Here is a 25,103-nt window from a genome sequence, read left to right as displayed (position 1 = left end):
GAGTACCAATTAAGTATAATGAACGTATTTTATTTCAACAATTAGTCTCCTACTAAATGCAAAATGATTAATTCATCAAATACAGTTTCATCTCTGAAGTATTAAAGTTTCATAGCAAAATTGACAAATGAATTACCGGAAATGTAACTTAAAGTAAAAATTTCCATTAAACACTGGACCTCGAAAACTAAATTGAGGTGCAATCTATAGTTAATAATAATTGCAGAACTCACTTATCTCGTCAAAAAATACCACCGTACAAAAATTATTCGACTGGTTTCTCTTTTCCTCCCGTCAGCCGTAGGAATGGTTGATCTCCATGAACGATCTTTTCAATCTGTTTAATTATTCCAGCCTTTGTTCCTTCCTTTGTAACAATGCCGTTCGAAGCACAAAATGCTTTTAATTGGGGAACGCTCAGGCTTTCCATATTTGTCGGCAAATCTTCCACATTCAACTTCCTCTTCTTCTTGGTTGGTGCACCGGATGACGAGCCTTCTTCCCCACCTTGTGTGATCATCCTCCTGGAATCCAAGTCATTCCTGTGTCTCACCAACCGTGCTATCAGTTCATCTTTGCTTCCAGTATCATCGATCTTGTAATTTTGACACATGAGTTTTATCTGCTTTTCCGTCAATAGCCACATGTCTGCCGTCTTCGCTCCGAGATAGTCCCAACTTGAAACGTTTTGTGCTTCTTCCTGTGCCTCACGTGCCTTACTCTTCTTCTCGGCCAGGTCTTGTTCTTCCTTTAATTTCTTGGCGTAGGCAGCAATTTTCTTCTTGTCCGTACATTCGGCCAAATGAGTCTCTCTCAGCTCGGCGCTGCTCTCAACTTCTTCGCCACACCGTGGACATTCATCCAGCAAGTTGAGGGTGAACAACTTATCCTTCCCTGTAGCACCCATACTTCCCTTCTGCCGTGATTTAGCTCGTCTCTCTCGTTCCTGCAATTGTTCCTTTTCTTTCAATTGTTTTTCTTGTTTCTTCCTGATTTCTTGCCGATACTCTTTCTCCAACCGGTCCGAAATGTTGAATACGAAAAAGCCAAACGTCTTTTTGCATTTGTCGTTGCTGCAAAAAATCTTGCGATGAAAGTCGGATGGATGATATTCGAATCCTTTTCTACACATGGGGCACTTGTGAATAGCCGTCATACATCCAAAATCAAAGAGACATCCCGCACAGTTGTAAGTTTTGAGTCCCATCATCATAAAATTGTAGTCGTAGTCGGCCACCCCACTGTCCATCGTACCCCACTCAGCATTGCATCGCGGGCAGAACAGACGAGTCCTGTGGCACCCGTCGTTGGAACGCATCACCGTCTTCTTCTTGGCTACTTTCTCGTCATCTTCATCCTCCAAAAATAGTTCAGGCTGAGATAATCGCTCATAGGCATTTACGAGACATTGAAAGGCTTTAGTGGCGTCGGGAAAGATGCTTTGCAACTTATCCGGATGGATGAGAAGAGATAGTTTAAGATATGCCTTGCGCATCGTGGCGATGGAGGAGTCGGTTGTAATATTTATACCGGATGCAGACAACACTGCAGGATAATCGGTCTGCATTTCGAGAATCTGCTTTGCCACAACAATTCCAGGGGCATCGCCTGGTGAGTCTGCAGATTCACCATCCCCACCGCTGCTAGAGCTACCAGCATTTTTCTTCTTGAGATGTTCAATCAAACTAAAATGCAATTCATCCTTGTCTCCAGTTGGATCCATGCCCAATTGAGCCACGATTTTACGCAATTGTGCCGGTTTTAATTCATGTGGAGTTGTCTTAACTCCATCCTGAAGGACAAAGAGATCCAAATATTTTACGTCGAGCCACATTGCGACACCTATGTACATACATAATTATGCAGACACATTATTACAAGAAATTATACAATATGCGATTAAATCAACTATATCTTAAAAAATATGATTCATGTACGTTTTGTAACCGTCTCAGTTTCTCCATTCATCGGAAGGCCGACACTCTTCAAGAATTGTTTTAATTCCGGTAATTTTAGGGTATACAACTGTTTGTTGGCCCAAAGGTTCTTCATTTTCGTTTCATCCATTGTACAAGGTGATGGCGATCTATGTATGCAATGAAAAAATTGCTAAAGTAATTTCATTTCGTACGCCCGTTTTATACTTTCGTTGCTCAGTCAGTTACATATTACATAGGTGGGATATGGTATTGTTTCTATCCCACTAGGCGACAATTGGCGAAGGTATAAATAGTGCGGAAGAATTATATTTTTACCTCTCTGCGCAGAGTTATACGTCAATGTGGATTTTTATGTTAAGTCAATACTGTAGTGGACAAAATTCTAAGTTAGAATTTCTAACCTGATCAAACTTGGTTCGATCAATTATCTTATGGAATATCTGTAAGAAGTGTTAAATGATTTGTTAGCGACACTTTTATTAATTCGATGTAAGCTTTCACTCAAAACATACAACCTTTTATATTGTATCGTCGTACCTCGTACGTCATATGTTGGTTATATTCAATCCTTTCCAGTCCAGTCTCTAAAACAATTCAATAATTTGAAACGGTTATTTTTTATTTTACAAAAGCACAATTTTTACTCCTCTAGATTCTAATTAGCCACTCGATTAAATTATTACGTATATAGCACTTTATTTAAAAATAATAATTGCTGGGGTATTGGGGAGGAAATAATCCAGGCGAAAATATTTATTTGTCCTTATTACCGTTCAATCAATGCTAATTTTGCCAATTCCACTTTTCCGTAACTGAAATCATTCGGCCTTTCACCTATATATTTAATACACGAAGTACACGTAATAATAATGGTGAAGGTGAAGCCCTACTACTGGACAAGAACGTTAAATGAGAGAACAATTAAACTTACGGTTTTACGCTTTCTCCAGAAAGAACAAGACAGTGAGCTGAGCAGGTTTGAGCCGGCATAAAAAGAGATTTGTCTCATTTTCGTCAGTCTCAATCTCCCCACTCCGCCTGGACATGACAAATGACAAAGTGCATCTGAATTATTGGTATTCTTCTTCTTCATATTATTTTTTTAAATGTGTAATTCAAACTACATTTCACTAATTCAAAATTTGTAGCAAGAAGGACATCAATAAATAATAATTGAAAAGGTTGAACATACAAAATAAATAAATAGACATTGATCGACCTATATGAACGGAGCTTTACTTGACCTGTTGCTTTACGGATTTAATAAAAGTTTACAAATTTCAGAATATAACATTTAAATGTGCATGTTTTGAGAACTATATCCTTTTCTATGTACATGTGCATGTATGTTTTAATCCATTATCATATGTAGATGTAAAGAAACTTTTAAATAGCTAATTTCTGCATTTTTGGGAAGATTTCTCAGATTAGAATTTTGATTCAGTATATGGTTTAAAAGCGGTCAATGCAGATCAATAGACACCTACGGTAAAGCATTTAAAATATAATTTGCATGTTCAAAGACTGCATCAAATCTGTTATTAGACCTTATGAAATCTGTTGACAGAAAGAAGAAACAAAGAATAGGTTGTCAACCATGCAAAGAAAGTTATTATAAAATCTGGAAACAATAGGTAAAGAATGTACAGTCCAAAACCGTAGAATTATAATATTTAGTTGGTTTCCTTCATATAACCATTCAGAGTAATTGTCAATATTGACATGATTACATGCATCACGGTATTCTGGACAATGACGTAAGCAGTTATGCAAGTAATATCCTACTGAGCCAAGTTTTCAGTAAATACAGAAGATGTATCAAAAAAGTGTATCAACAATCAGATTTTGTAGAACAAATACCAAACAATTTTAATGGTTTTCATACATGTGTATGTAAATTGCCACAAACAACACGGTCATAACATGTTATTGGTTGTTGTTATTAGGAAGGAAAATTTTAAAAAATTTTGAGTTGGTCATGGTTGTAGAGGATTGTGATTTGTGGTGTGACGTGAGTCTTCTGTTGTCTTCTTAGATATTTAATTCTATTTTCAAAGTTTGTTTACAACAATACCGTATTTACTTCAGCTCGATACGTCATTGCGATTATGATCGAGATGAACTTGTTTATACTGTGCAGCAACATAAATTTTCATCAAGTTTCGTTTTGTGGAAATTCGGTCAATGAAAGTAAATATGTATTTGAATAAATCTTGGCTTTTTAAATATTTATTGACATTTTAATGATATTATATTATATATAGCCCAAAATATTAATTATTTATGAACTCATCTTGTTACCAGGCAAATTACTTACTTAATTAGCATAAATCTTATAACATGCCAAATGATTTTAATGTTTCCGTTGCATTTTTCATAGACTGATAGATGTATGAAATTAGGAAATAAAATGCAAATGATATACGTATATGTAACAAGTGAAGTTCAGCACATAAAAAACATTTACATAACATGTTTTCATTGTGGAAAAACATCACGTGTCTTCTTATAGCATGACCACTGGTACCTGTCAACTAAATATTTACCTGACCCAACATGGTTTAATATTATCACACTCCTTGTGACTTCCAGAACACGTCTATCTGTATTCATTCAATTCGAAAGAAATTAAATTTAATTAAGCATAGTTTCATTATGAGTTGACAGATTTAATGGCTTCCATTGTCACTTTATTTATTTGCCATGCCCCTGCCTTTTTTAGGAAAAACAATGTGAAAATATGAATACTATTTAGTAAACTACTTGTGAAATACAAGTACAAGGTCAAAAGCAATAAATTTCTCACACAGTATTTTAAGGTAGGATATTTCTCATTATTACTAGAAATCCTACCTTGACCTCTTGTTGCTGAATATCTTCTAGCAGCATGTTTAACGACTGTACAGGTATACCAACAAAATTTTCTATGGGATTCCTTATCTGGTACATAACTCTGATACACTGGAATGGGAATTTACCTTAACTACTGCGAATTATTCCTCATTCCTCAATTATATAACTCATAACAATTTTACGGCGAATATCTAACTTGAAACATGAAGTAATCGAAATCAACTTGTCGGAAGCAGGAGCTCGTCTTCATGTTGATGGAGTATGCAAATTGCAAACCTGGTATTCCCACATCTGACTTCACAGAATGCAGATACAATCGATCTTGATCAAACGTTTGACCAAGATATGTTTCATCAAGTCAAGACATGTTTGGTCTGCGAAGGATCTGGTAACGTTTTCTTTGAAACAAACAAATCCAGATTTTACCAAATTTACTATGTACCTATTACTAAGTAATCCCTTCATTCCATGCTTAAATTTTGTCGTAAATTTTTTACATGCTCCAACTTAAGATTACATATCGCGAGAAAACGCCCGAAAAACTGGTTACATTGACAGATTTCCTGTATACCGCACATTAAAAACAGAATAGACTACCACAACTAAAAACTTCACTGGTCTTTTAACTCAACCCGTTAATAAATAGACAGGGTAATTCCTGGTCGTCGGGTGTGGTATCCACTCTTCTTCATGATTTATGTATGCACTACGCACTTATGCTATTAGATATGCACGACGCTATGCTATTGCCCTTTTATTTAACTTGTTGTGCATCAGAGTCAAGATGGTCAGTTCTTGGTGGACAGCAGAAGCGAGTAGCTACTGACCCGAACTTGCAAATAATTTTTAATACATAATTTTTTCATATTTTTGTTAGCAACATGGTTTGCTTATGTATTTGTCTCCCTGGTGGAACTACAATAACTACAAAACTAGGAGTCAAAAATATTGAGGATTTGCGTCCTCTTGATAAAGTTTTGACTTTGCATAACTCAAAACCAAAATGGACAACATTTTACACATGGGGTCATTATGAGAAGGACGGAATTGCCAATTTTTTGGTAATTAAAACCTGCAATGGAAATGAACTCTCCATTTCCAGTGAGCATTTGCTCTTCGTTGTTGGAGAGAAGGGCAAAGTCGCAAAAAAAGCTGGAAATATTTGTCCTGGTGAGCATATTAAATAAACTATGAAAACTATAACGTTATTTATATTCATGAATTCATTTTCTTAACCAGGTGACAAATTGCTGCATTTCGACGAAAATGGTGCTTTGGAAGTACTTCCGGTCACTGAGATTCAAACCGAACAATTCGCTGGAATTTTTGCCCCTTTCACAATGACTGGACATTTCCTTGCCAATGGGTTTTTGGTTGCATGTTATGCAAATGTGGACAATTTTTCCCTGGCTCATGCAGCTTTGACTCCACTTCGTGCATGGCACAAAGCTCGATATCCATCCGGCAAAAAACAACAACAGAAGGAAGGAATTCATGAATATGCTGCTCATCTCATGAAAATTCGCAACCTTCTTCCAGAAAAACTGCAATTCAATTGATGTATTTTAAAGATTACATTTCTTCGATACATAATTTTTTAATGTACAATATAATAAAATAATTATAATTGAGCCTTTATTGAGAGTGATCTATCATTAATCGTTTTCATGAATAATGAAAAGTTAATTTGGAGAAATACCGAGGTTATAATTCCCATGATGCATTACTTCATGCTACCAAATATCTAACTTTTGCATCGCTAATGAGATCAACCTATGAGAAATTAAATTTTCCCCAGATTGCATCATACAGCAATAAATAGGTAAGTACGATTCACATCATTAGTAATTTGAACTGGGAGCTAAATGCATACATACATATGTTTCAACTAATTAAATATGTAATTACAATTCGTGACATTCAGTTCAAAATAATTATGTATTTCACCCACATTCAAATACGTATTTTAACTCAGCTCGTAATTTTTTGGGGGGATGAATACTAAACAATAATATATTACACAATTTTTCTTGTGTAAAAAACAAGTGCACTTCCATAAAAATATTGATTTCTCACGTGACGCCAAAATCCACGACAACAACTTGGGACCAATCATGTGATATTGAAAACAATTCTTTCGACATTGACCAATTCCATTTCATAACCACTTACACCGTACCCGTCATTTCTAATTCACTAACATCAGGTGCCTAACAAGTTTTACAATTGTTGTGTCCAACATTCCATTACGCTGATCCCAGTACATATGCACGGGTACTCATTAACCTAGGTCGCACACTTGTTGGTGCAGGTTAGGTTAGCACCAATAAGTTAGTTTTTGCACCTGTATGAGCGTCGTATGCGTTACCTTGAACCAGGAAAGCAATTTGAGCAGCAGTATTTAAGCAACGTTTTTGGCCACATTTAAGAAGTCGCGTTGAACGAGGAAATTGCACAGTTGACTTTTAACTCGACATCGGATACAAAGTGGACAATTTATTCTCCGAGATTTTGAAGTACTCATAATTACACTTTGATATTAAGACATGGTTTGCATTTGCTTTCCTGCTGGGACCACGGTCACTACGAAGAGAGGAGTCAAAAATATCGAGGATTTACGCCCTCTTGATAAAATTTCGACTCTGAAAGGCTCAAGTCTTAAATGGACCACATTTTACACATGGGGTCATTACGAGAAAGATGGAATTGCCGATTTCTTGGCAATTAAAACCGAGAATGGAAAACAGCTCACAATTTCCAGTGAGCATTTGCTCTTCGTTGTTGGAGAGAATGGCAACAAGGTCGCACAGAAAGCTGGAAATATTTCTCCAGGTGAGCATAAACTATGAAAATGTGCAATGATATTTTTATTTACGAATTTATTATCTCGATCAGGTGACAAATTGCTGCATTTCGATGAAACTGGTGCTTTGGCATTACTTCCGGTGACTGAGATTCAAACTGAACAATTCACTGGAATTTTCGCCCCTTTCACAATGACTGGACATTTCCTTGCGAATGGATTTTTGGTTGCATGTTATGCAAATGTGGACAATTTTTCTCTGGCTCATGCAGTTTTGACTCCACTTCGTGCATGGCACAAAGCTCGATATCCATCCGGCAGAAAACAACAGCAGAAGGAAGGAATTCATGAATATGCTGCTCATCTCATGAAAATTCGCAACTTTCTTCCAGAAAAACTGCAGTGCAACTGATGTATTTTTACAATCATACATTTGTTAGCAATATGTAATTTTAGAGATAATACAATACAATAAATAAAGGTTCACTAGATTTTGACTCTTATTTATTCGATTTGACAATAAAATTACAGTATTAGTTTTTCTAATTTAGCGACTCGACATGAAATAGTATTTTCCTTCGGAGTTTTAACCTCTGAAATGCACTACATGTGTGCCTGTCTATAAACATTTTACGTCCCTGTGAATATTAACTACCAGTAAATCCAACTTTATCAAACTCAGTTATTTCAACTCATTTAAATTAAGTTAGTCAAAGCGACATTAACGTAAAAATTTGTATTCCAATTTTCTGCATCTACTTAGCATTATTTTGCATATACCTTCATATTTTCTGCCAATTAGTTTTTTTCGAATACCTATGATGAATTTCATACCTAGGTATTTCGAATACCTAGGTATGACAGACTTTAAAATTCCGTCTATACCACAACTCGGAGTACCTCTTAAAGAGCAATTTCTCACGATAAAGCAACACCAACAAACAAACTTATGACCAATCCCGTGATGATGAAGACAAAATATCAACTCTGGTAAACGGGTTCCTGTTTTTCCTTTTGTCTAGGCGAAAGTATTTGCATATGTGCTTACTTGTCATACATGCATACATCCTGTACGTATGTTGGTAATAGCTTGCGAATTCGGCCAAGTCATGTGATTAATCTAACAGCTTTACAATTACGGTTGACGGTAAAATCTTAAAATGGCAAAACAAACTCTGGCACTTGCTGTATATCATTAAATATGAAAGAAGAATTGCATGAATTGTTTTCTGACTTGTTATCCTAGTTGCCAAAGTTCACGCTAAAAATGGCATGGGATGATCATTAGGTATTTTGGAGACATTCTAGGGCACCACGATGCCTTTTTTCAACCAGCTACGCTATTACTAACACAGAATAAATATTGCACATTTATGTAAACTAGAATTAAATTGTGCATATAGTTAAGGAGATTAATTTTGTACACATAAATAAGAATGTCGCTGTGCGTAATATTCAATGAAATATTTATGAACATGTTCTAAACTTGTGTAGTTACATATTTTAGACTCTAGTATTTTATCAAAATTAGAAAACATACGGAAATTTGATGTTATATGTCTAAGAACAGATTTAAAAAAATAAGAACGTACATAAATATAAAACCAAAGCTATCGAACAGAATTTGCTGATTACAGTTAGCGGTAGTAGGTTATCTACACATAACTTTCAGATAAGATAATGTTCCATTGCTAAATTGGGGTATCATATACTCGAAGATTTATTCTGCACTCACAAACCCTATAAATAGCGTAATGTGTATTGTCTATAAATGCGTAGGTCATAATGGATATTTCATTTAAAAGTAAAATATTGGTACTAGTTCATTCATAATTTACATAACGTACCCTTGTATCCACAAGTCTCTGGATAATACACAGTACACTACACAACAAGTATCGGCAATTTCCCCTCATTCAATCTGCACCGAATTCTCTAACCTTACAGTTTAATTACACAAATTAAGTGATATTCACAAATTCTAAACATGTCTCGAAATTTACTCCGTTCCCTCCGTACACAAACTACAGAACTTTTTGTACTTGCATGCCTTGCATTTGTCTTGGTTTTATTCTTGTACAGAGAAAATATTCCCAGAGCACATAACATAATTTTGTCATATCTGCCGAATCGAAGTCCCGTTGATATCTTTAACACGCCACTTTCTCCCACTGACCCTGCCGTCATAAAATATTTGCATGAACATCACCTCGTCCCTCCCCCTCCGAAAGAAGAGCCGTATCAGATCGCTGCGACCGTTGATGGCCTCTCATCACGGGCGATGGCATACGTCGACATTCTCGAGGCCTCCACAAAAGTATGAGTATTTGGATCTAATTTTTTGTGTATTCTGAGAAAAATGTTGTATTTGTTGTGGAGTAGAAAGGATTTTTCATAGAATGTGGAGCCAATGACGGAGAGTTTAATACTAACACTTTTGGTCTCGAAGCAAAGTATAATTGGGATGGTTTGCTGATAGAAAGCTCATCTTCGCTATTTAAAATCATGGAGAAGAAGAAAAGAAAGGCATGGTTGGCGGATGTGTGTTTGAGTGGATCCATCGAAAAAGTGAGCTTCCAAGGTGTAAATACTTGCGATTTATCAAGAGTGCTAAGTATGCAATTTATTAGATGGAGTTTCTAATGTCCAACAAAACCGACTGGAGTTGGAGGTTTGCCACGGGAAAACTAAAACCTGGAAAATATAAGGAACCAAGGGTAACTTTTTTAAAAATTATTGTTTTAAACAACCAAAATTGGACAAAGTGGTTGCGTTGTATAATACATATTGTGTTGCATACTTATCTAATACCTAGCAAAAGTAAATGACTCATTATGCATGCATTTAAGTAAGTATGTGCTATTAATTGCCCCGAATTTATAGGAAGATCCAGTTTGGGGCTATAAAAAAGAAGACTACAACGTAGAAGGAATTGTGGACTGTTTTCCACTTGAATCTGTGCTTGCAGCTATTAACGTAACAACTGTCGACTTTTTTAGTTTGGATGTTGAAGGGCATGAGTATGAAATACTAAAAAATATTCCATTCGACAGAATTCATATTAAGGTTAGCACTTTCAAGGCTTATTCGTTTGCATATACATATTTAGTACAATTGCATGCATGTATGTAGGTATACACATGATTTACTTATTTCTGATTCAGGTTTTGTTTGTCGAACACTATTGGATTCCTGAGGGAGGTGAAGTTCTCAAAAAGTTTTTGGGTGAAAAAGGGTTTGAAGTAGTAAAAGAAACGTCACAGGATTACTTATTCAAGAAAAAATAAGAACAATAATGCGGTTTTGATGTATAATCAAGTATTTGGTTGTGAAGTTAGATATTTTTGTACATATTCATACATACATACAAACAATATTTGGTGCTGTATTTATTAAATAGAGAGGTCATGAATTTTTGTTTGAGATAAATTACGGCCTAAAATTCGGCCTGGATGTTAGCCGACACAATTATTTAGCTCAAGCAATACAAATTTATTATATGTATCTGACCTGCATTTGTATACCTGCAGCATCAATAAAGTAGGTGCACTCCCGACAATGCAAATATCATATAAACAAGTTATTTATATTATCCTCGTGGATTAAACGTATCAAAAAGCCTATAAGAGATACAAGTGCGCAGGATGAATGAAAACGTCGTTCACAAATTGTGCAAATACCTGGATTTTAAGACAATTTGTTATGTAAAAGTCAACTATGTACATATACGCACATATGTATCAATCTGATCAGAGATGATGAACGGGTTATACCCATGGTGCAGATAATACACGTACATATTCAATATCTGCCCATTGTCCCCTTATTTATTAAAGCAAAGCAATCTGATCACCAGAAGCACAATATCGAAATATATGTGGGCCGAAAATCACTAAGTGCGCTTGCCTGATATGAAAATCTCAAATTTATTTGATCATTTGGGAAAGTAATACTCGTGGGTATGTACTTAATTTTCTGTCGTCAGCGATCTGCATCAGCCCTTTCCCTGGGATAGAGAAGCATAGTTGAGATTACGTAATTCAGAAACGGACTGATTGCATTTACGTAGATAACCCATTTTATAGCTTAATCATAATACACTTCCTTTCGTATGTATGCCGCAAATTGATTGATAACATACGCACGCCATTATCTCTGCGATATCGTCACAATGTATGAGTTGGCAGTATCAATTAGTTTACCGATTCCTTCTCTTCCCAGTGTTACACACATCCATTTAAGTATGTACATAGATTAAGTCACCAATTAAGATTTAACCGATTTTTTATTTCAATAAATGTCTAAAGTTAGCAAAGGCTATTACACACCGAGTTCAACAATGTCGCTCTGTATTCAACAAAATCGTCCATTAATTATAGCGTGCGCTGGAATATTGGTAAAATCAAATTTGCAATTCGTAATCATCTATCTACGTCTGCAATTCGTCTCAAAATGATTCTTGTGATTCTTAACAGGGAGTAATTTTATACCTAAACTGGTCCTCAGAACTTCGGAAACAACATGACAATTACACACAGCAGAGGTTAAGTCAAACTCTGGAAATACTGCGTGACATGGAAGCCAGAGCTATCGAGTTTTATGCTCGAAATGATCGAGGAGCTGTAGAACCAGGAGTGAAGAGGGATAAAGAAGAATTCTCGGTAGCAGATCGCGGATTTTGGCAGGTCAGGAAAATTAATATGTCTGCAATTTAAATAGAAGCGAAATGGAATTAAAATTGCGTTTGGCAGGGTCTCGGGGCCACAAAAGGTCACATGTTTGACGTACCCTTGGCCACAGCTCTAGTAGAGTTTATGAAGAAGGAAAAGGTGACATATTTAACACAAAAATGACATTCTTGTAGCTTAGAATTCAATAATTACAAAGACTATTGTGTACATTTGCGTACAAACATAGGTCAATACCTTACTCGAGCTTGGGTAAGTAATATAAACTGAACCAATTAAACAACTAGACTAGAATTGACCGAGACTAATATTCCATTTTAGGTGTGGGACGGGAGCTTACGCGAAAATGATAAAGGAGGCTGGCGTGCTTATCTCTTGCTACGATGGGAATCCCGAGACTCAAGAATTATCTGAAGGAAGATGTGCTATAGTGGATCTGAGTAAACCAATTGATTTTTGTCAATTTGATTGGACACTTTCTCTTGAAGTAGGAGAGCATATACCCAAAGAATTTGAAGATATCTTTATAAATAACATCCTTGGGAGCAAGTACGGCATTATCCTCAGCTGGGCAGTGGAAGGTCAGGGAGGAACGTCACACGTAAATACTCGTAATAACAGCTACATTCGGGATAAAATTGTTCAGAAAGGATACAATTCAGATTTTGAGGCGGAAAAAACTTTACGAGCTGCGAGTACGTTTGATTGGTTTAAAAATACGCTAATGGTCTTTAGGAAACAGATCTAGTCCAAAACATTTCTAATTTTAAATAAAATGTGTACAAAATAGATTTTGCTCAGTTTTTCATTAAACGCTATACATCTTCAATTACATATTTTGCATTTATGCATATTAATTTAAATCAACGCAACCAATGGATCTAATCAGATTCACAAAAAAATCAATGCCGACAAGTACGATGCATGTATGTACATATGGGCATACATACATGTGCATAAAATAAATAAAATAATGAAGGAAATTAGTCGCCAGTTCGCCGTCAAGAATTCCTCTTTCTAAAACAATACATTCAACTATTTCGAATTTTGCATTTTGCAAATTTATTTACTACAAGTGAACTACACTAGACACATGTTTGGCTAAACCCTAAATATTTTTTTAGCAAAAAGCTAATTCCAAATGGAATAAATATCAACTAATTGGAACATCAAATTATTTTACTTTTCATCATAAAGTGGAGTTTCATCGCCCGATGAGCTTTCTACCATTGATCGCGGGCTATAGTTGGTGTGAGGAGTTGATTTCAAACTGTCACGGCCAGATCGATGAGAAGGATTTGGAAGCAAATTATGTGCGGATGACCCATAAGCCTGGAAGGAATTAAAGAGAAATAATCTAGAAGCACATGCTATTTATATTCACATTAAAATTTTAACACTTGCATGGTGCTCTCCTCGTAACCCTTCCCCTGTTTTACGGAATGGTAGCATACTGCTTCGTAAAGCCGGGTCCGATATATGCTGCCTTGATCCGAGTGGTTGTAAGTTGGGGTTGTCATCATTTCTCTGAAAATCCAGCGGTCGTTGTGGGCGGCGCTGTTGTGATTTTGCCCAGGCATCTGCAGCCTTACGCCAATCATTACCATCATCGTTAGATTGTTCGTCTCTAGATACTCTGTAAGTAAAAATCGAGACGAGTTAAGTATCTATTCCATTTATTAATTTAGTCATTAGGATAATAGGAGAAAACAGTAACAGGCCATGCCTTATCATATTTGTTTTTTGCTGGAACTTCTGTCCCGAGTTATTGAAGCCATTAGAAGAATTTACAAATGGGGCCCTGGTTTGCGGATCCGACTCCCACGGAGTTCCTTGGTAAGGGGTCTGGTACGGAGTGATGTATGGAGTTTGGGCTGTTGGTGTGTATGGCTGTAAAACGATAAATAAAACATGATTTCCTCTTATGGCAATGATGACAATTAAAAGACAAAGCATGAAATTGTACCGTAGTGAATGCAGAATATGGAGTCAACCCTAGTGCTGGGGTGGTGTAATGTGGAGTAGTACGTAATGCAAAATGGCTGGATGGTGGTGGCGGTGGAACAAACATGCCTAAAGTAATGCAAAACCAGGACATTTTTGTAAAAATTCAATTCATATTGTATAAAATAGTTGGAACCACTGATTTAACTAATTTTAGGGACTCTTACCATGTTGTTGTGCAGTGGCGCTAGATGCCGCAACATTGGTCGCCGGTGTGGTAATAGGGGTGCTGGGCGGAGGTTCCATGTAATGTTCCTTGAACCACTTTAATGTAGCATTTAAAGTCGGGAATGATTGGTGACGATATCTGAAGCCAGATGGATTCACGGTGATGAATTCATGCAGAACTTTGTTTCCAGGAAGGTATGATAGGACGAATTTTCCTGGAAACTCCTTGCTGGGATGAATAACATAGTGAATCTTATTCGAATTTTTCTTCTTCTCCTCTTTTAGATATTCATCTGCCATGGCCAGGCTTCCGCCAAGATTCTTGACGTAGTATTTGTAGGAAACTAATTGTCTTGAGTGCGAAGCCATAGGATTTATGCAACGAGCAATAATTTCGTCCAAGTCCTCATATTCTTCCGATCCAATGTGCAACGACCGACCGAGACTGAACATGTTTTCTTTCTTTGTTTCGAGCACATCAATATGTTGACAAATGGAGTCTGTAACTTTCCAAGTCACGGTCAAGTGGTCCGAGCCCTTACTGGAGGGTCGTATGATCAAATCGCCCTGATACATCGTCTCCATTATCGGAGTAAGCTCTTTAAATGAAATATTCTTGAACGCTGGATGTACAATGACCCTGCGGACATAGGTTTGATAGTGCTTCTTCTTCCTGACTTCCTCCTCCTGCTTCTTATCCTTATCTTCAGCCTCGGCGTCATAGTACGGATCCTTTGGCAGTCTACCAAGAAATAGAAGTTGCTAATATTAATTACTATTGCTAGATAAACTGTACACACAAATAAACCAAAACAGCATCATTGAACACCATCACCTCCATTTTTGGTCATCGTCGACCAGATCACTCGTTCGTGATGTGCACTCAACGCTGAATCGATGCACGTCTATTTTCACAATTCTGCAATGTATAGTTTGGCCACGCTTGACTCTGTCGTCCGGATTGGTTACAGTTTTGTCGGACAGTTTCCCAAGTGAAATGAAGCCACTGACCCCGTTATCAAGTCGGATTCGTATCCCAGCAGTTTGACCAGGACAAGCACCCGCATCAAAATGGTTCCAAACCTATTTTAGTGATTTCATTTCATAGATTTCATATTTTCCAATTAGTATTGCCAAGTTTATATTATTCTTACATCAGATAAATCAGGAAAGTCATTTTTCATGCAGAAAGCACATTTCCACATGTCCGTTTCTTCACTTCTAACTAGAATTGCATCATCGAGTTGCTCTCCTTGTGGCTTCTTATGCGATATACCGACAACGGTGGCAGTTGTAAGTTTTCCTCTGTACAACGTCTCGGGAGTCTCTTTGGTGAGCATGTTGAAAAGCTGCTCAGCATTTGGAGTCGTGTAGTGTTCTCTGTGATCCTTGTAACGGGCATTAAGTTCAGAACGGATGTCGTAAAGAGTAATGCTCTTGTTTCCGAAACCCTAAACATTATTTATACAAACAGGTCCATTTTAGGGTAATATGTGATTTCTGACTGGTTTCTCAACCGACTACTTTTGCATGAAAAGAAAGCGACAATTTGTAATATTACGAACCTGACGTGTCAACTCTTCAGCAAAAGCATCTAAATTCAGCTCCTCCAATCGATCTGGAGTTTCCAGAATTTCCTCTAGTGCACTGGCAGGGTTTGAATCTTCGTCGTCGTACTCTAAAGCATCCACAGCCATTTTACGGGCCCATTCATAAGTTTCAGGGTGCACTCTGGAGCCGTCCAATACTTCGACGTAGGCTTCCGTACTGTGAATAGCAACAAAATTAGATAAATAACAAATTAGCACTTACATCACCAAACACTTTAATAATTCTGTGCGCATACCTATCCCCAAGAGAATTGGTGTCAATTTTGATAAAGCCGGAGCAATTAATGAATATTTTAGGTCCCATGTGACACACTGTGATAAGCTGGGTTCGATTTTCAAGCCGTTGGCTATTTTGCTTCAGTGTCTATAAAGATAATATTAAATTGGTCTAGAAAAAGACTAGTTACCCCAGTAAATAAATTGCGGATATTAGTAGGTATTACCTTAACGAGTGCTACAGCTTTCCTGGGTCCCAGTCCACAAATAAACTGTGCCACGTTCATGGTAAAGGGACTAGAAATGCAACGATTTATGTCAACCCCTACCTCGTTCGTTCGATTCACAAACTGCGTTAATAAACTCTCCAACAATTCTTCTTTTGCAACTTGATCCTAAAAATATTATTAAAATCTTACATTTTTGTATCAATAAATTTATTAATTATTAATCTGTAAAAAAAATATGCACCTGCATAGGATGAAATCTTAGGCACATAATTTCATCGTCATGATTCACAAGTTGCGAAAATTCTATCAGTGGGTCCTGCATCCTCCGACCGAGAGAAATTGCTTGCCTCAGGATGAGAGGATATTCACGAAAATCAGTCTGTAATGAATTAAAGAATGTTTAACATATTTAAAATTTATACAATAATTTACTAGTGCTGACCTGAGCCCTAATAGAGCTAGCATAGACTTTTGCCAACTCATTATCCACAATCTCTACATTAATTGCTGGGAAACCATCCTCCGTGCTAAGGTCGGCAATCAAATTTCGAATGTCTTCCTTAATCATTATTGCATCACGGGATTCTCCACCAATCACAACCACATGTGGCTTTTTGGCGACAATCAATTCCTTAATTGACCTTAAATCTTCTGATTTATCCTTCCGGTCAGATTCATTAAAGGATTTGAGACTCTTCATGATGTTTTGAAGGCGAATAAACTGGGATGGCTCTCCAGCAGGAGAGATCACTGTGGCGAAGGAAGCTTGGCTGAAATCGGGAACGTAGGCAATGGCCAAAACACGAATTCCTTTACTAGTGTCCCAGTCTTCTTCATTTTCGTCGGCAAAATTGACCGAGTAAGGTGCAACCTGTTCATAAAAAAATACATACAAAATTAAACAAAGTAAAATAAGAAATATAATGAGAAAGAAATTTGATTTTACTTTGAGCCATTCGTTCAGTTTATGAGTAGCAGTGTCAATGACATATTCTTTGGCTTCATCCAGCAACTTTGCTCTCAATTCTTTTTGAAAAATCGGATACAAGAGTTTCTCCAGTGCAAATTGGCAACATTCTGCTCGGATGTCGTTCCACTCTTGAACAAGTTTGCTGTACTCATCCTGAAAGCACAAGAACATAAGCAAATGCATAATATAAAGTTGCCAACTAGAAACTACTTGAATACACGTATATATTTCGTACTCTCCTGAATAGTTGAACAACTTCCTCCACATAAGTATCTCCGGTGATCCCTTTGATTTGGTCACCAATCACCAAATTGATCAACTTGTCTTCTTCTGCCATCGTCAGCTTTAAAAATTGGTCCTGCTTTAAATCTCGGACTGGTTTACCTTTGATGTACTTCATTCTACAGAACGAAAGGGACACAAGTCAGCGTAAGAAGTTAAAAGTAATTAGTAATGACGTGTTTTTATAATTACGCATAACAAGGGTGTGCTTCATCAATTTCACGGAGCCCTTTCTTTGTTGGGGTCACTGTAATGGTGGCACATTCAAAGAACACTTCCCTCACGCTCAACCTGACCAGTGGTTCTCGAGACATTTGCGTCGCCAACATGAACTTGGCCGCCTTCAATGCCTCCTCCTGAGTTTTCAGTCTTCTGCCAAAATCAAAGTAAAAAATAAATTAGTTTAGCCAAAAAAAGCGTTTAATTGGTTATTTCATGTGAATAACTTAAAATCCTGTCTTACTCGTTCATATATTCTTTTGCCGTGTCCAGCGGGTCCATGGGGTATTGCTCCACTTCATATCGTTGATACGAGTCTCGCAAATTTTCAGCAAACCTGTCTGGAGTCAATCCAAATTTCTTGACAAGGCTGTCAATTCCCAACTTTTTGCATAGAGCGTAAGATCCACCCCCAATTTTTCGTTTGGTTGATGGAAACTCAATAGGATCCGAGTCAAGGTCGTCTGGATCTTCGACTGGTTCGCCTTCTGCAGCAGCCACTTCCCTTGCTCGTTGCTTAGCTTCCAGCCGTTTCTTTACCATCGCTTCCTTCATTAACTGCACGTCATCCGCGTAGTAGAGACTGAAGAGCAGATACATGTCGTCAAGCTCTTCCGACGTTTTTAAGCTTCTAATACGATCAATATCGTCTTCGGAAATTATGCGCACAGCATCTGAAATTTGCTCATCTGCATTTTCCATTATCAAATCAGTCTGATACATTTGCATATTTTTGAACAGGATGCTTAGTCTTGTCTTTCTTAATTTCAACTGGCAATAGCGCCCATCTAGCTTGTAAATTTTCCACAAATCGTTAATTTGCAGTTCTGGTTGGATATACTCTTTGCGATAGAACGCGATGAACGGGACTTCCAAGTGCTGATTTCTCATGAACTCAAGTGCTTTCCTAATTTTTGCCACCACTTTTGGCTTATACTCCTCCATAATTTGAATATTAGATTTTTGGGGGGCACCACTCGCCGCCGTGCTGATATGAGACTCTGCTCCGGGAAGAATCCCGTCGGAATCGCCAACCCTCGACTTCGGCCCTCCGGTGACGGACTGTTTCTCGAAATTGGATTCTCTCTCCCAATTGTCATCATCGTCAAGGACGCCTCCTCCTTGTTTAACACTAAGAGTGGATTTAGGAGCAGCAGAGACAATTGAGGAAGCCTTGTCCCAATTGTCATCATCGTCCACGACGCCTCCTCCTTGTTTTGCACTAAGGGTGGATTTTGGAGCAGCGGAGACAATTGAGGAAGCCTTCTCCCACTTCTCTTCCCAGTCTTCTTCCCCAGGAGTTGCACCTCGTTTGCTCACCGTGCTGGAAACGACACTGGCAGCTGGAGTCGGAACCGCAATTCCAGACTGTTTGTCCCAATCTTCTCCCCAATCAGATTGTGGGGCAGGGGTAATCTCTCCTACTTTGGGTTTGTCAACGATGGCTGCAAAGTTGTATTTGCTGAAACCCATCTTAAATATCCACTCTGCCTCCTCCTCAAGTTCGTCTTCGTCGGCGGGAGTGATGGGGACGACGCGGAGTTGCATACGTTCTGGGATATCTGTGTTTCTAATTCGATTGTCTTCTTCCGTAATCCCAGCTCTTTCTAATTCATGAGGTTCGTACAATTCGTAGAGGGACTTGAGCTTCTTCTTCCGCCTTAATGCTTTCTTTGTTCTCCTGCAAAATATAAAAAAATTCAATTAAAAACAGGGCTCCAAGTTATTCCCTCATCCCTGCCAAATCTAAAAAGAGCTTGCCTTGCGATGTTTTGCTCTTCATTTTCATACTCATCCTCGTCCTCCTCATCTGCACAAGACAAAATCAATTGTACAAAAGACCGAATACAATTAGTACAATACAAATAATAATCTTAATAAACTGAAATTAATTAAATAAAGTATGTATAACCTTCATCATACTCTTCCTTATCTTCCTTGTCCAAATCCTCATAATCAAAGTCAACTCCAAATATGTCCTGGGCTTCTTGGAGGGCAGCATCAGTAAAAATTGGCTTTCTTTTCTTTCGCTTATCTGCAATAGGCTGACCGTCATCATCTACGATGAAATCATCCGTTTCCGACTCCACTTCAGACTCGTCAGAAGCGTATTGTTCTGGTGCTTCTTCTCGTCGTGACGGGCGCTCATTCTCCTAAAAAAATATTAAAATTACAAATCATAGCACAGATTAAAATGTATGCTCACATTATCAGATCCTTCAAAGAGTTGGTTCGCAATGGCTTCCCGATCATCGCCCTGTTCCTGTGAATCTTCAACGTCCGATTCCGCATCTTGTCGAATTCTCTTAAAGCTTTTTTTCTGCTCAATTAACATGTCAAAAAGTGAATTAACATTTTTATATTTTTATTTAAATAAAAGACAACCAAAAAAACATTGACAATTACAATCCATTCTACATTAAACTAAACTCACCCGTTTGACTTTCATTCCCAAATTCTCCTCGAGAAGATCATAATCATCTTCTTCCAAGCGATCGTCAAAGTCATCCTCCTCATCGCTTTTCTTTCTCTTCCGCGACCCATCAGACTCATTATCGCTGTCCTCCTCTATAGGATTATCATCGATAAGATCTTTCAACACTTCCTCATCATCTAAAATTAAAAAAGTACAAATTATATAAATAATTATACAATTCATACATTTTTGTGTGAATAAGTACAAATCGCAACATTAATTAATTAAATTATTAATCATAATCATTCAATTTACCATCTTCCTCCTCTTCGTCACTGTCAATTTGCTTTTTACGTTTGTCTTTATTCTTGTACTTCCTGACGTGCCCAATCTCTTCTTCTCCTTCGTGCTGAAATTTCACATAATAATAATCTTTTATTATTTCTCGTCCAAAGAAGTGAACTATCACTTTGACCTAGGAATTGTACCTCTGACTCTTCAGCTTCGTCACCGAGAAAAGACATGTTACAATTCTTTTATATCAAATACTGTGAACAATTTTTTAAATTCAGAATAATTCGGAAATAATAAAAAACGAGCGTATATGCTCCTCCAACTGTACACAGCTCACTGCACGTTTGCTGCACGTTTGACGTTCGTTCCCAGGAGTCAGCCAATCGCCAGTCAGTCAATCGCCGACTGGGGCTAAAAGAGATTAGAATGGCTTTCTCATATTTTTTTTTATAAATTTTCTAAACCTTTTTTCTTAGGATTAGTGAGGAAAATACATAATAACGAAATTACTAACAATGGGGATGCAAACCATGTTCAGCCCCGATTATTTTTTTACTATGTTAGTTTGAAAGAGCAACGCTTTAGAAACAACATTTACTATTAGTCATCCGTTCATCACTTGCGCAGATGAGAAACATCCCAGATAACAGGTCGCTATGAATTCGCTTAGAGAATTCGCAGAGAATGTCGCGTTAAAACAGAGAACTCGAATTCTCTCAGATTTCGTTGTTATTCTCGTATCGAATTCGCATCGAATTCGGTAATTATTCGTATCTAAATTCGATATTACGCTCATTTCAGAATTCGTAATGAATTAGACTCGAATTCTCAGAGAATTCTTCTATCGAATTCGAAACGACTTCACTATGAATTCTTAAACGAATTCGCTGTTATTGTAGTGAGGAATTCTCCCCGATTTCGATAGGAATTCTTCTTACAGGAATAGGAGACTATAAACTGTTCGCCTTGAATCTCGAATTCGTAAATAATTCTTAGAGAATTCACTGTGATCTCTTTCACGCTGTTATTGTATTTTTAAGTAATTTTAGCTGCCACATTCAAATCGTTCCTCATGGGAAGGAGACGACTTTTTCAGTTGAGTGCTCGCTACAAAAGAAGACTTCTAAAAACACTATTATAGTGATACTAATAGTGACCTAGTCCAGGCCGAAAGGGAAAACATTTATTCAGAACAAGTGTTCGAGGAAGATCTGGAAGAAATTGAAGTCGGAAGTAAGTTCAGCTGAAACTATTAGCTCAGAAAGTGAAGGTGAAATTGATACTTTTGATATTAGACATAGTATCCAAAATTGGTCCCTTGAATTTAAAATTCCTCAAAATGCAATCTCATTATGCAACACTCTAAAACATTTTAAAAATATGTTAATCTCAGATGCGGTAGCAGCTCACCCTAGGACTCCAAATTATACAGACGAGGGCACAGTTGACGAAGAAATACAAAAATCTCTTAAGAAAGTCGCAGATAGAGTTGGGAAGCGTATGAGGTACAAATATATACTATCGATAATAACTGTTGCAAAAGATTTTAGGAATAACATTAGTATATTTTCAATAGGAAGTGACTTAACATCGCGGCCAATTTCACTACCAGGGTCATCTGATTATTCAACTTATGTTTATTTTAATAGAAACAGTTATGTATATTACATAATATTTAAAATAAATAAAATAAACTATAAGCTGGATTAACTCGAAATATAGGAGAAATCGTATCGATTTATTACTTAATTCGCAGTGAAGTCGTATAGAAGTCGCATTAAATTCGTGGAGAAGTCGCATTAAATTCGTGGAGAAGTCGCATTAAATTCGTGGAGAAGTCGCATTGAATTCGTTTAGAAATCGTTATAAACTCTTACATGTTCATCGAATTCAAGACGAAATCGCGAAGACTTACCGGCGAAATCGATATACGATTCTCCATCGATTCCCTGTCGAATCGGCGGACATTTCCCTTCGATATCTCCTCGAATTTATCTCGAAAGTTGGAAATTCGAGGCGAATTCGATATCGATATCAAAGCGAATGTAATATCGAAACATAAGAGAATTCAGAGCGAATTGTTATCTGGGATACAGCAAGTTTTGGCCGCAAGTTCGTGAAGACCAAGACCAAGACCAGCGGAATCTGGGAAACGATAAGTCGATTTATCTGCCATTTCTAAACCGATTTTGATGAAATTTTGCATAAATCATTGTTATGAAAATCAAAATCGATATGCAAGTCGCTTGGCGAATTTTTGATTTTTACTCGAGTTATGAAAAATTGCATAATTTTTGCTAAAATATACATGCTATAATATATAGCATAGTTTTCATAGCATGTATATTGATCAACAAACAGGGGCGAATTACATTAAGTGGCATGTTTTTGCACATTTTGCTAGCATGTTTATGTACATCACATACACACTTCATCATGACATGATCGCATTTGCTGGAAAGATGGCAAAATAAATAGCACGAGTAGACCACAACGTAAAAGTCATATAGCATTAGTAGTGGAATGAATTTATTATTATTATTATTCAGAAATACACCTGATGAGAGTGTAAGTATGCAGCATACAAGTTACATGCATACGTATGTATTCATTTTTTGTCGTCATCATCATCCCCACTTTACTACAAAGTTATTAGTTTGGTTACGAATTAGCAAACTAATTATGATTGCTCCTTAATTCTCCTCCGCCAACACCTTCATTTCATTCTCCGTCTTAACTCACTAAATAATTTTTATCACGTCACGCACCTCAAAAACGTTATTCTCCGTCTGATAAATTTAATTACGTTTATTCTTCCCTAAAATGGAGGAATCCCTTCTGATTTTTGCAATACCTGCATTTTTTGTAGTTGTGTGCCTCTTATTTATAACAGGTAACCACTTCTACTACAAGTTTAAGGCCTCGAAGGAGCACAGAATGACGGGAAAAGTGTCGATCATTAACATCAACAATGTTGCAAATTCTACAACGCCAAATTCCAAGTATTAATAATATTATATACGATTTTTTTGCATGGTATAACTTCTTAAAATTTAATATAGCTCGAAATCCGCTCGGAAACATAGGAACAGGAGAAGGTCACAATCTCCTTCACGTTCTCCACCTGCAAATAGGAAAGAGATCACAACGATGGACAACTTTAGCAACATTTCACCCGTAGTCCACCTCAACCAGAGTGACTCCCCTCCATCTTACAACAGCTTGTTTTTCGAATCTGACAATCAACTTCAAGTCCCAGCCGAAACATTTGGATGCAACAATTGGCTGCATCCCAACTCTGCGAGGACAGTGATTCGTGGACAAGAAAACAAGGAAAATCTGTCGTCCAACAATTACGCAATTCTATACCTCTAAGCAAATACCATGCAAGATAATTAATAATGCATATCATTTATAACCTGACTATTCCAACAACCATTATGCCAGTTTATTTATACATAAATAATACGTACAAACATGTAAATGTATCGGGTTTATGTAAATATTTAGTAGGTAATTAATGAATAATTTGTTTTATCTAATAAATTGTGTTGCTCACGGAACAGGTTTTAAACACTTATTTTCAGTAGCAAGGATACCGTAGACAATAACAAGTACAAGAGTTGCACACGTAACACGAATATCCAGCATAGTAACAGTAGTCACTGCACCCAATGGGGTTATAACCCCCACAATATGCACAATATCGTGATGTACCATTTATACTTGTAACGTCCTCCTCAGTGACTTCGTCGTTGGGATGGACTCGAGGCGGAGCATTTCCGGTGGTATTGCTAGGTCGAGCTGGTCCGATGTTAGATCCTGGTGGTGACCCTGACGCTTGATTCTACATAATTACAACATGTAACTATAGTTTTATAATTTGTGTTTATGTGTGTCTGTAAATATTAAAATGGCGTTTTAACTTACCTGAATTAACACAATTGCACCCACCAACAAGAAAAAATAAATTTGAGAAATAAACCTGGACATTTTTTTAATGACTGGAATTACGTTTTATCTACTTTATGAGCGAGTTACTGATGCACATGTGATCTTTAAATTGTTAATGAACACGAAATTGTATTTTATAGGATGGATATGCGGATGTTATGAATCAAATTATGCTGATCCTTATTTTTAAACTGAAGTTATCTTCCTTTGTAATTCAATTCAAGTCGGGTTATTCCCCTCCAAAATTATCACCACCTGGCAGAAAATTACCTCAGATTTATTACAGCTTTATGTAATAATCAGATATTTATTGTATAATTTATTCTATAAATTATTTCCATTGATGCACAGATTCACTAAAAAATCCAGGAAGCAGAAATTCTGTTTGCGACAATTAATATACAATCAATTGAACGATTCAATTTGAGCCTGAGCTTTACGTTTGAAACGATTAAA

General features: G+C 37.0%; 8 protein-coding genes across 18 annotated transcripts; 5 read left to right on the top strand and 3 right to left on the bottom strand.

Moving 5' to 3' along the window:
- Positions 1–9: 9 nt before the first annotated feature.
- On the bottom strand, positions 10–2,964 carry LOC110853154. Of its 11 annotated transcripts, none has more exons than XM_022101408.2 (6): positions 2,872–2,964; positions 2,711–2,774; positions 2,456–2,524; positions 2,256–2,380; positions 1,938–2,086; positions 10–1,842 (listed from the first exon to the last, which is right to left on the bottom strand). In XM_022101408.2, exons 5-6 carry the CDS (start codon positions 2,065–2,067, stop codon positions 266–268), a joined length of 1,707 nt encoding a protein of 568 aa, XP_021957100.1. In that variant the 5' UTR covers positions 2,068–2,086; positions 2,256–2,380; positions 2,456–2,524; positions 2,711–2,774; positions 2,872–2,964; the 3' UTR covers positions 10–265. The 11 variants fall into 11 exon arrangements, with proteins under 11 accessions (XP_021957100.1, XP_021957115.1, XP_021957092.1 ...); XM_022101423.2 differs by having other exon boundaries at positions 2,342–2,380; XM_022101400.2 differs by having other exon boundaries at positions 2,478–2,524.
- A 2,603-nt stretch (positions 2,965–5,567) lies between these two features.
- Positions 5,568–6,425, top strand: LOC110841863 (tiggy-winkle hedgehog protein). The gene is made up of 2 exons (XM_022087561.2): positions 5,568–5,963; positions 6,033–6,425. Exons 1-2 carry the CDS (start codon positions 5,675–5,677, stop codon positions 6,350–6,352), a joined length of 609 nt encoding a protein of 202 aa, XP_021943253.1. The 5' UTR covers positions 5,568–5,674; the 3' UTR covers positions 6,353–6,425.
- A 780-nt stretch (positions 6,426–7,205) lies between these two features.
- On the top strand, positions 7,206–8,139 carry LOC110841861 (tiggy-winkle hedgehog protein). Its single transcript, XM_022087560.2, has 2 exons — positions 7,206–7,625; positions 7,689–8,139. Exons 1-2 carry the CDS (start codon positions 7,340–7,342, stop codon positions 8,006–8,008), a joined length of 606 nt encoding a protein of 201 aa, XP_021943252.1. The 5' UTR covers positions 7,206–7,339; the 3' UTR covers positions 8,009–8,139.
- A 1,169-nt stretch (positions 8,140–9,308) lies between these two features.
- LOC110863445 (protein Star) lies at positions 9,309–11,100 on the top strand. The gene is made up of 5 exons (XM_022112756.2): positions 9,309–9,913; positions 9,979–10,164; positions 10,227–10,313; positions 10,480–10,662; positions 10,761–11,100. Exons 1-5 carry the CDS (start codon positions 9,584–9,586, stop codon positions 10,881–10,883), a joined length of 909 nt encoding a protein of 302 aa, XP_021968448.1. The 5' UTR covers positions 9,309–9,583; the 3' UTR covers positions 10,884–11,100.
- Positions 11,101–11,586: 486 nt separating this feature from the next.
- On the top strand, positions 11,587–13,075 carry LOC110863161. The gene is made up of 6 exons (XM_022112409.2): positions 11,587–11,837; positions 11,904–11,992; positions 12,072–12,281; positions 12,348–12,425; positions 12,514–12,536; positions 12,606–13,075. Exons 1-6 carry the CDS (start codon positions 11,768–11,770, stop codon positions 13,030–13,032), a joined length of 897 nt encoding a protein of 298 aa, XP_021968101.1. The 5' UTR covers positions 11,587–11,767; the 3' UTR covers positions 13,033–13,075.
- A 239-nt stretch (positions 13,076–13,314) lies between these two features.
- LOC110861755 (transcription elongation factor SPT6) lies at positions 13,315–21,085 on the bottom strand. Its single transcript, XM_035848073.1, has 22 exons — positions 20,888–21,085; positions 20,715–20,808; positions 20,418–20,596; positions 20,190–20,303; positions 19,896–20,136; positions 19,745–19,793; positions 18,228–19,664; positions 17,957–18,136; positions 17,718–17,883; positions 17,459–17,635; positions 16,955–17,383; positions 16,754–16,891; positions 16,510–16,677; positions 16,303–16,430; positions 16,022–16,223; positions 15,611–15,907; positions 15,292–15,539; positions 14,456–15,198; positions 14,251–14,357; positions 14,011–14,174; positions 13,689–13,920; positions 13,315–13,616 (listed from the first exon to the last, which is right to left on the bottom strand). Exons 1-22 carry the CDS (start codon positions 20,921–20,923, stop codon positions 13,464–13,466), a joined length of 5,682 nt encoding a protein of 1,893 aa, XP_035703966.1. The 5' UTR covers positions 20,924–21,085; the 3' UTR covers positions 13,315–13,463.
- A 2,182-nt stretch (positions 21,086–23,267) lies between these two features.
- Positions 23,268–24,256, top strand: LOC110862807. Its single transcript, XM_022112017.2, has 2 exons — positions 23,268–23,695; positions 23,756–24,256. Exons 1-2 carry the CDS (start codon positions 23,517–23,519, stop codon positions 24,066–24,068), a joined length of 492 nt encoding a protein of 163 aa, XP_021967709.1. The 5' UTR covers positions 23,268–23,516; the 3' UTR covers positions 24,069–24,256.
- On the bottom strand, positions 24,120–24,779 carry LOC110862817. Its single transcript, XM_022112028.2, has 2 exons — positions 24,624–24,779; positions 24,120–24,540 (listed from the first exon to the last, which is right to left on the bottom strand). The coding sequence occupies exons 1-2, from the start codon at positions 24,684–24,686 to the stop codon at positions 24,277–24,279; spliced, it is 327 nt and encodes a 108-aa protein (XP_021967720.1). The 5' UTR covers positions 24,687–24,779; the 3' UTR covers positions 24,120–24,276.
- Between the last annotated feature and the right edge of the window lie 324 nt (positions 24,780–25,103).

This window comes from Folsomia candida, unplaced genomic scaffold (assembly GCF_002217175.1).
Source record: "Folsomia candida strain VU population unplaced genomic scaffold, ASM221717v1 Fcan01_Sc001, whole genome shotgun sequence".
Taxonomy (NCBI): domain Eukaryota; kingdom Metazoa; phylum Arthropoda; class Collembola; order Entomobryomorpha; family Isotomidae; genus Folsomia; species Folsomia candida.
The sequence above is the reverse complement of the archived record's forward strand: the minus strand, read 5'-3'. Positions and strand labels throughout refer to the sequence as shown.

Bases quoted from the DNA above. Each gene is read 5' to 3' on its own strand.
- LOC110853154 (XM_022101408.2), bottom strand. From the start codon at position 2,067: ATGGATGAAACGAAAATGAAGAACCTTTGGGCCAACAAACAGTTGTAT. The intron at 1,843-1,937 runs GTACATGAATCA...GTATGTACATAG, and splicing joins AACTGAGACGGTTACAAAAC to GTGTCGCAATGTGGCTCGAC.
- LOC110841863 (XM_022087561.2), top strand. From the start codon at position 5,675: ATGGTTTGCTTATGTATTTGTCTCCCTGGTGGAACTACAATAACTACA. The intron at 5,964-6,032 runs GTGAGCATATTA...TTTCTTAACCAG, and splicing joins AGCTGGAAATATTTGTCCTG to GTGACAAATTGCTGCATTTC.
- LOC110841861 (XM_022087560.2), top strand. From the start codon at position 7,340: ATGGTTTGCATTTGCTTTCCTGCTGGGACCACGGTCACTACGAAGAGA. The intron at 7,626-7,688 runs GTGAGCATAAAC...TATCTCGATCAG, and splicing joins AGCTGGAAATATTTCTCCAG to GTGACAAATTGCTGCATTTC.
- LOC110863445 (XM_022112756.2), top strand. From the start codon at position 9,584: ATGTCTCGAAATTTACTCCGTTCCCTCCGTACACAAACTACAGAACTT. The intron at 10,165-10,226 runs GTGAGCTTCCAA...GCAATTTATTAG, and splicing joins TGAGTGGATCCATCGAAAAA to ATGGAGTTTCTAATGTCCAA. The intron at 10,663-10,760 runs GTTAGCACTTTC...TTTCTGATTCAG, and splicing joins TCGACAGAATTCATATTAAG to GTTTTGTTTGTCGAACACTA.
- LOC110863161 (XM_022112409.2), top strand. From the start codon at position 11,768: ATGTATGAGTTGGCAGTATCAATTAGTTTACCGATTCCTTCTCTTCCC. The intron at 12,282-12,347 runs GTCAGGAAAATT...TGCGTTTGGCAG, and splicing joins CAGATCGCGGATTTTGGCAG to GGTCTCGGGGCCACAAAAGG. The intron at 12,537-12,605 runs GTAAGTAATATA...ATTCCATTTTAG, and splicing joins AATACCTTACTCGAGCTTGG to GTGTGGGACGGGAGCTTACG.
- LOC110861755 (XM_035848073.1), bottom strand. From the start codon at position 20,923: ATGTCTTTTCTCGGTGACGAAGCTGAAGAGTCAGAG. The intron at 16,678-16,753 runs GTGCATATTTTT...TAATATTTTTAG, and splicing joins TAAGATTTCATCCTATGCAG to GATCAAGTTGCAAAAGAAGA. The intron at 15,540-15,610 runs GTAAGAATAATA...TCACTAAAATAG, and splicing joins ACTTTCCTGATTTATCTGAT to GTTTGGAACCATTTTGATGC.
- LOC110862807 (XM_022112017.2), top strand. From the start codon at position 23,517: ATGGAGGAATCCCTTCTGATTTTTGCAATACCTGCATTTTTTGTAGTT. The intron at 23,696-23,755 runs GTATTAATAATA...AATTTAATATAG, and splicing joins TCTACAACGCCAAATTCCAA to CTCGAAATCCGCTCGGAAAC.
- LOC110862817 (XM_022112028.2), bottom strand. From the start codon at position 24,686: ATGTCCAGGTTTATTTCTCAAATTTATTTTTTCTTGTTGGTGGGTGCA. The intron at 24,541-24,623 runs GTAAGTTAAAAC...GTAATTATGTAG, and splicing joins GTGCAATTGTGTTAATTCAG to AATCAAGCGTCAGGGTCACC.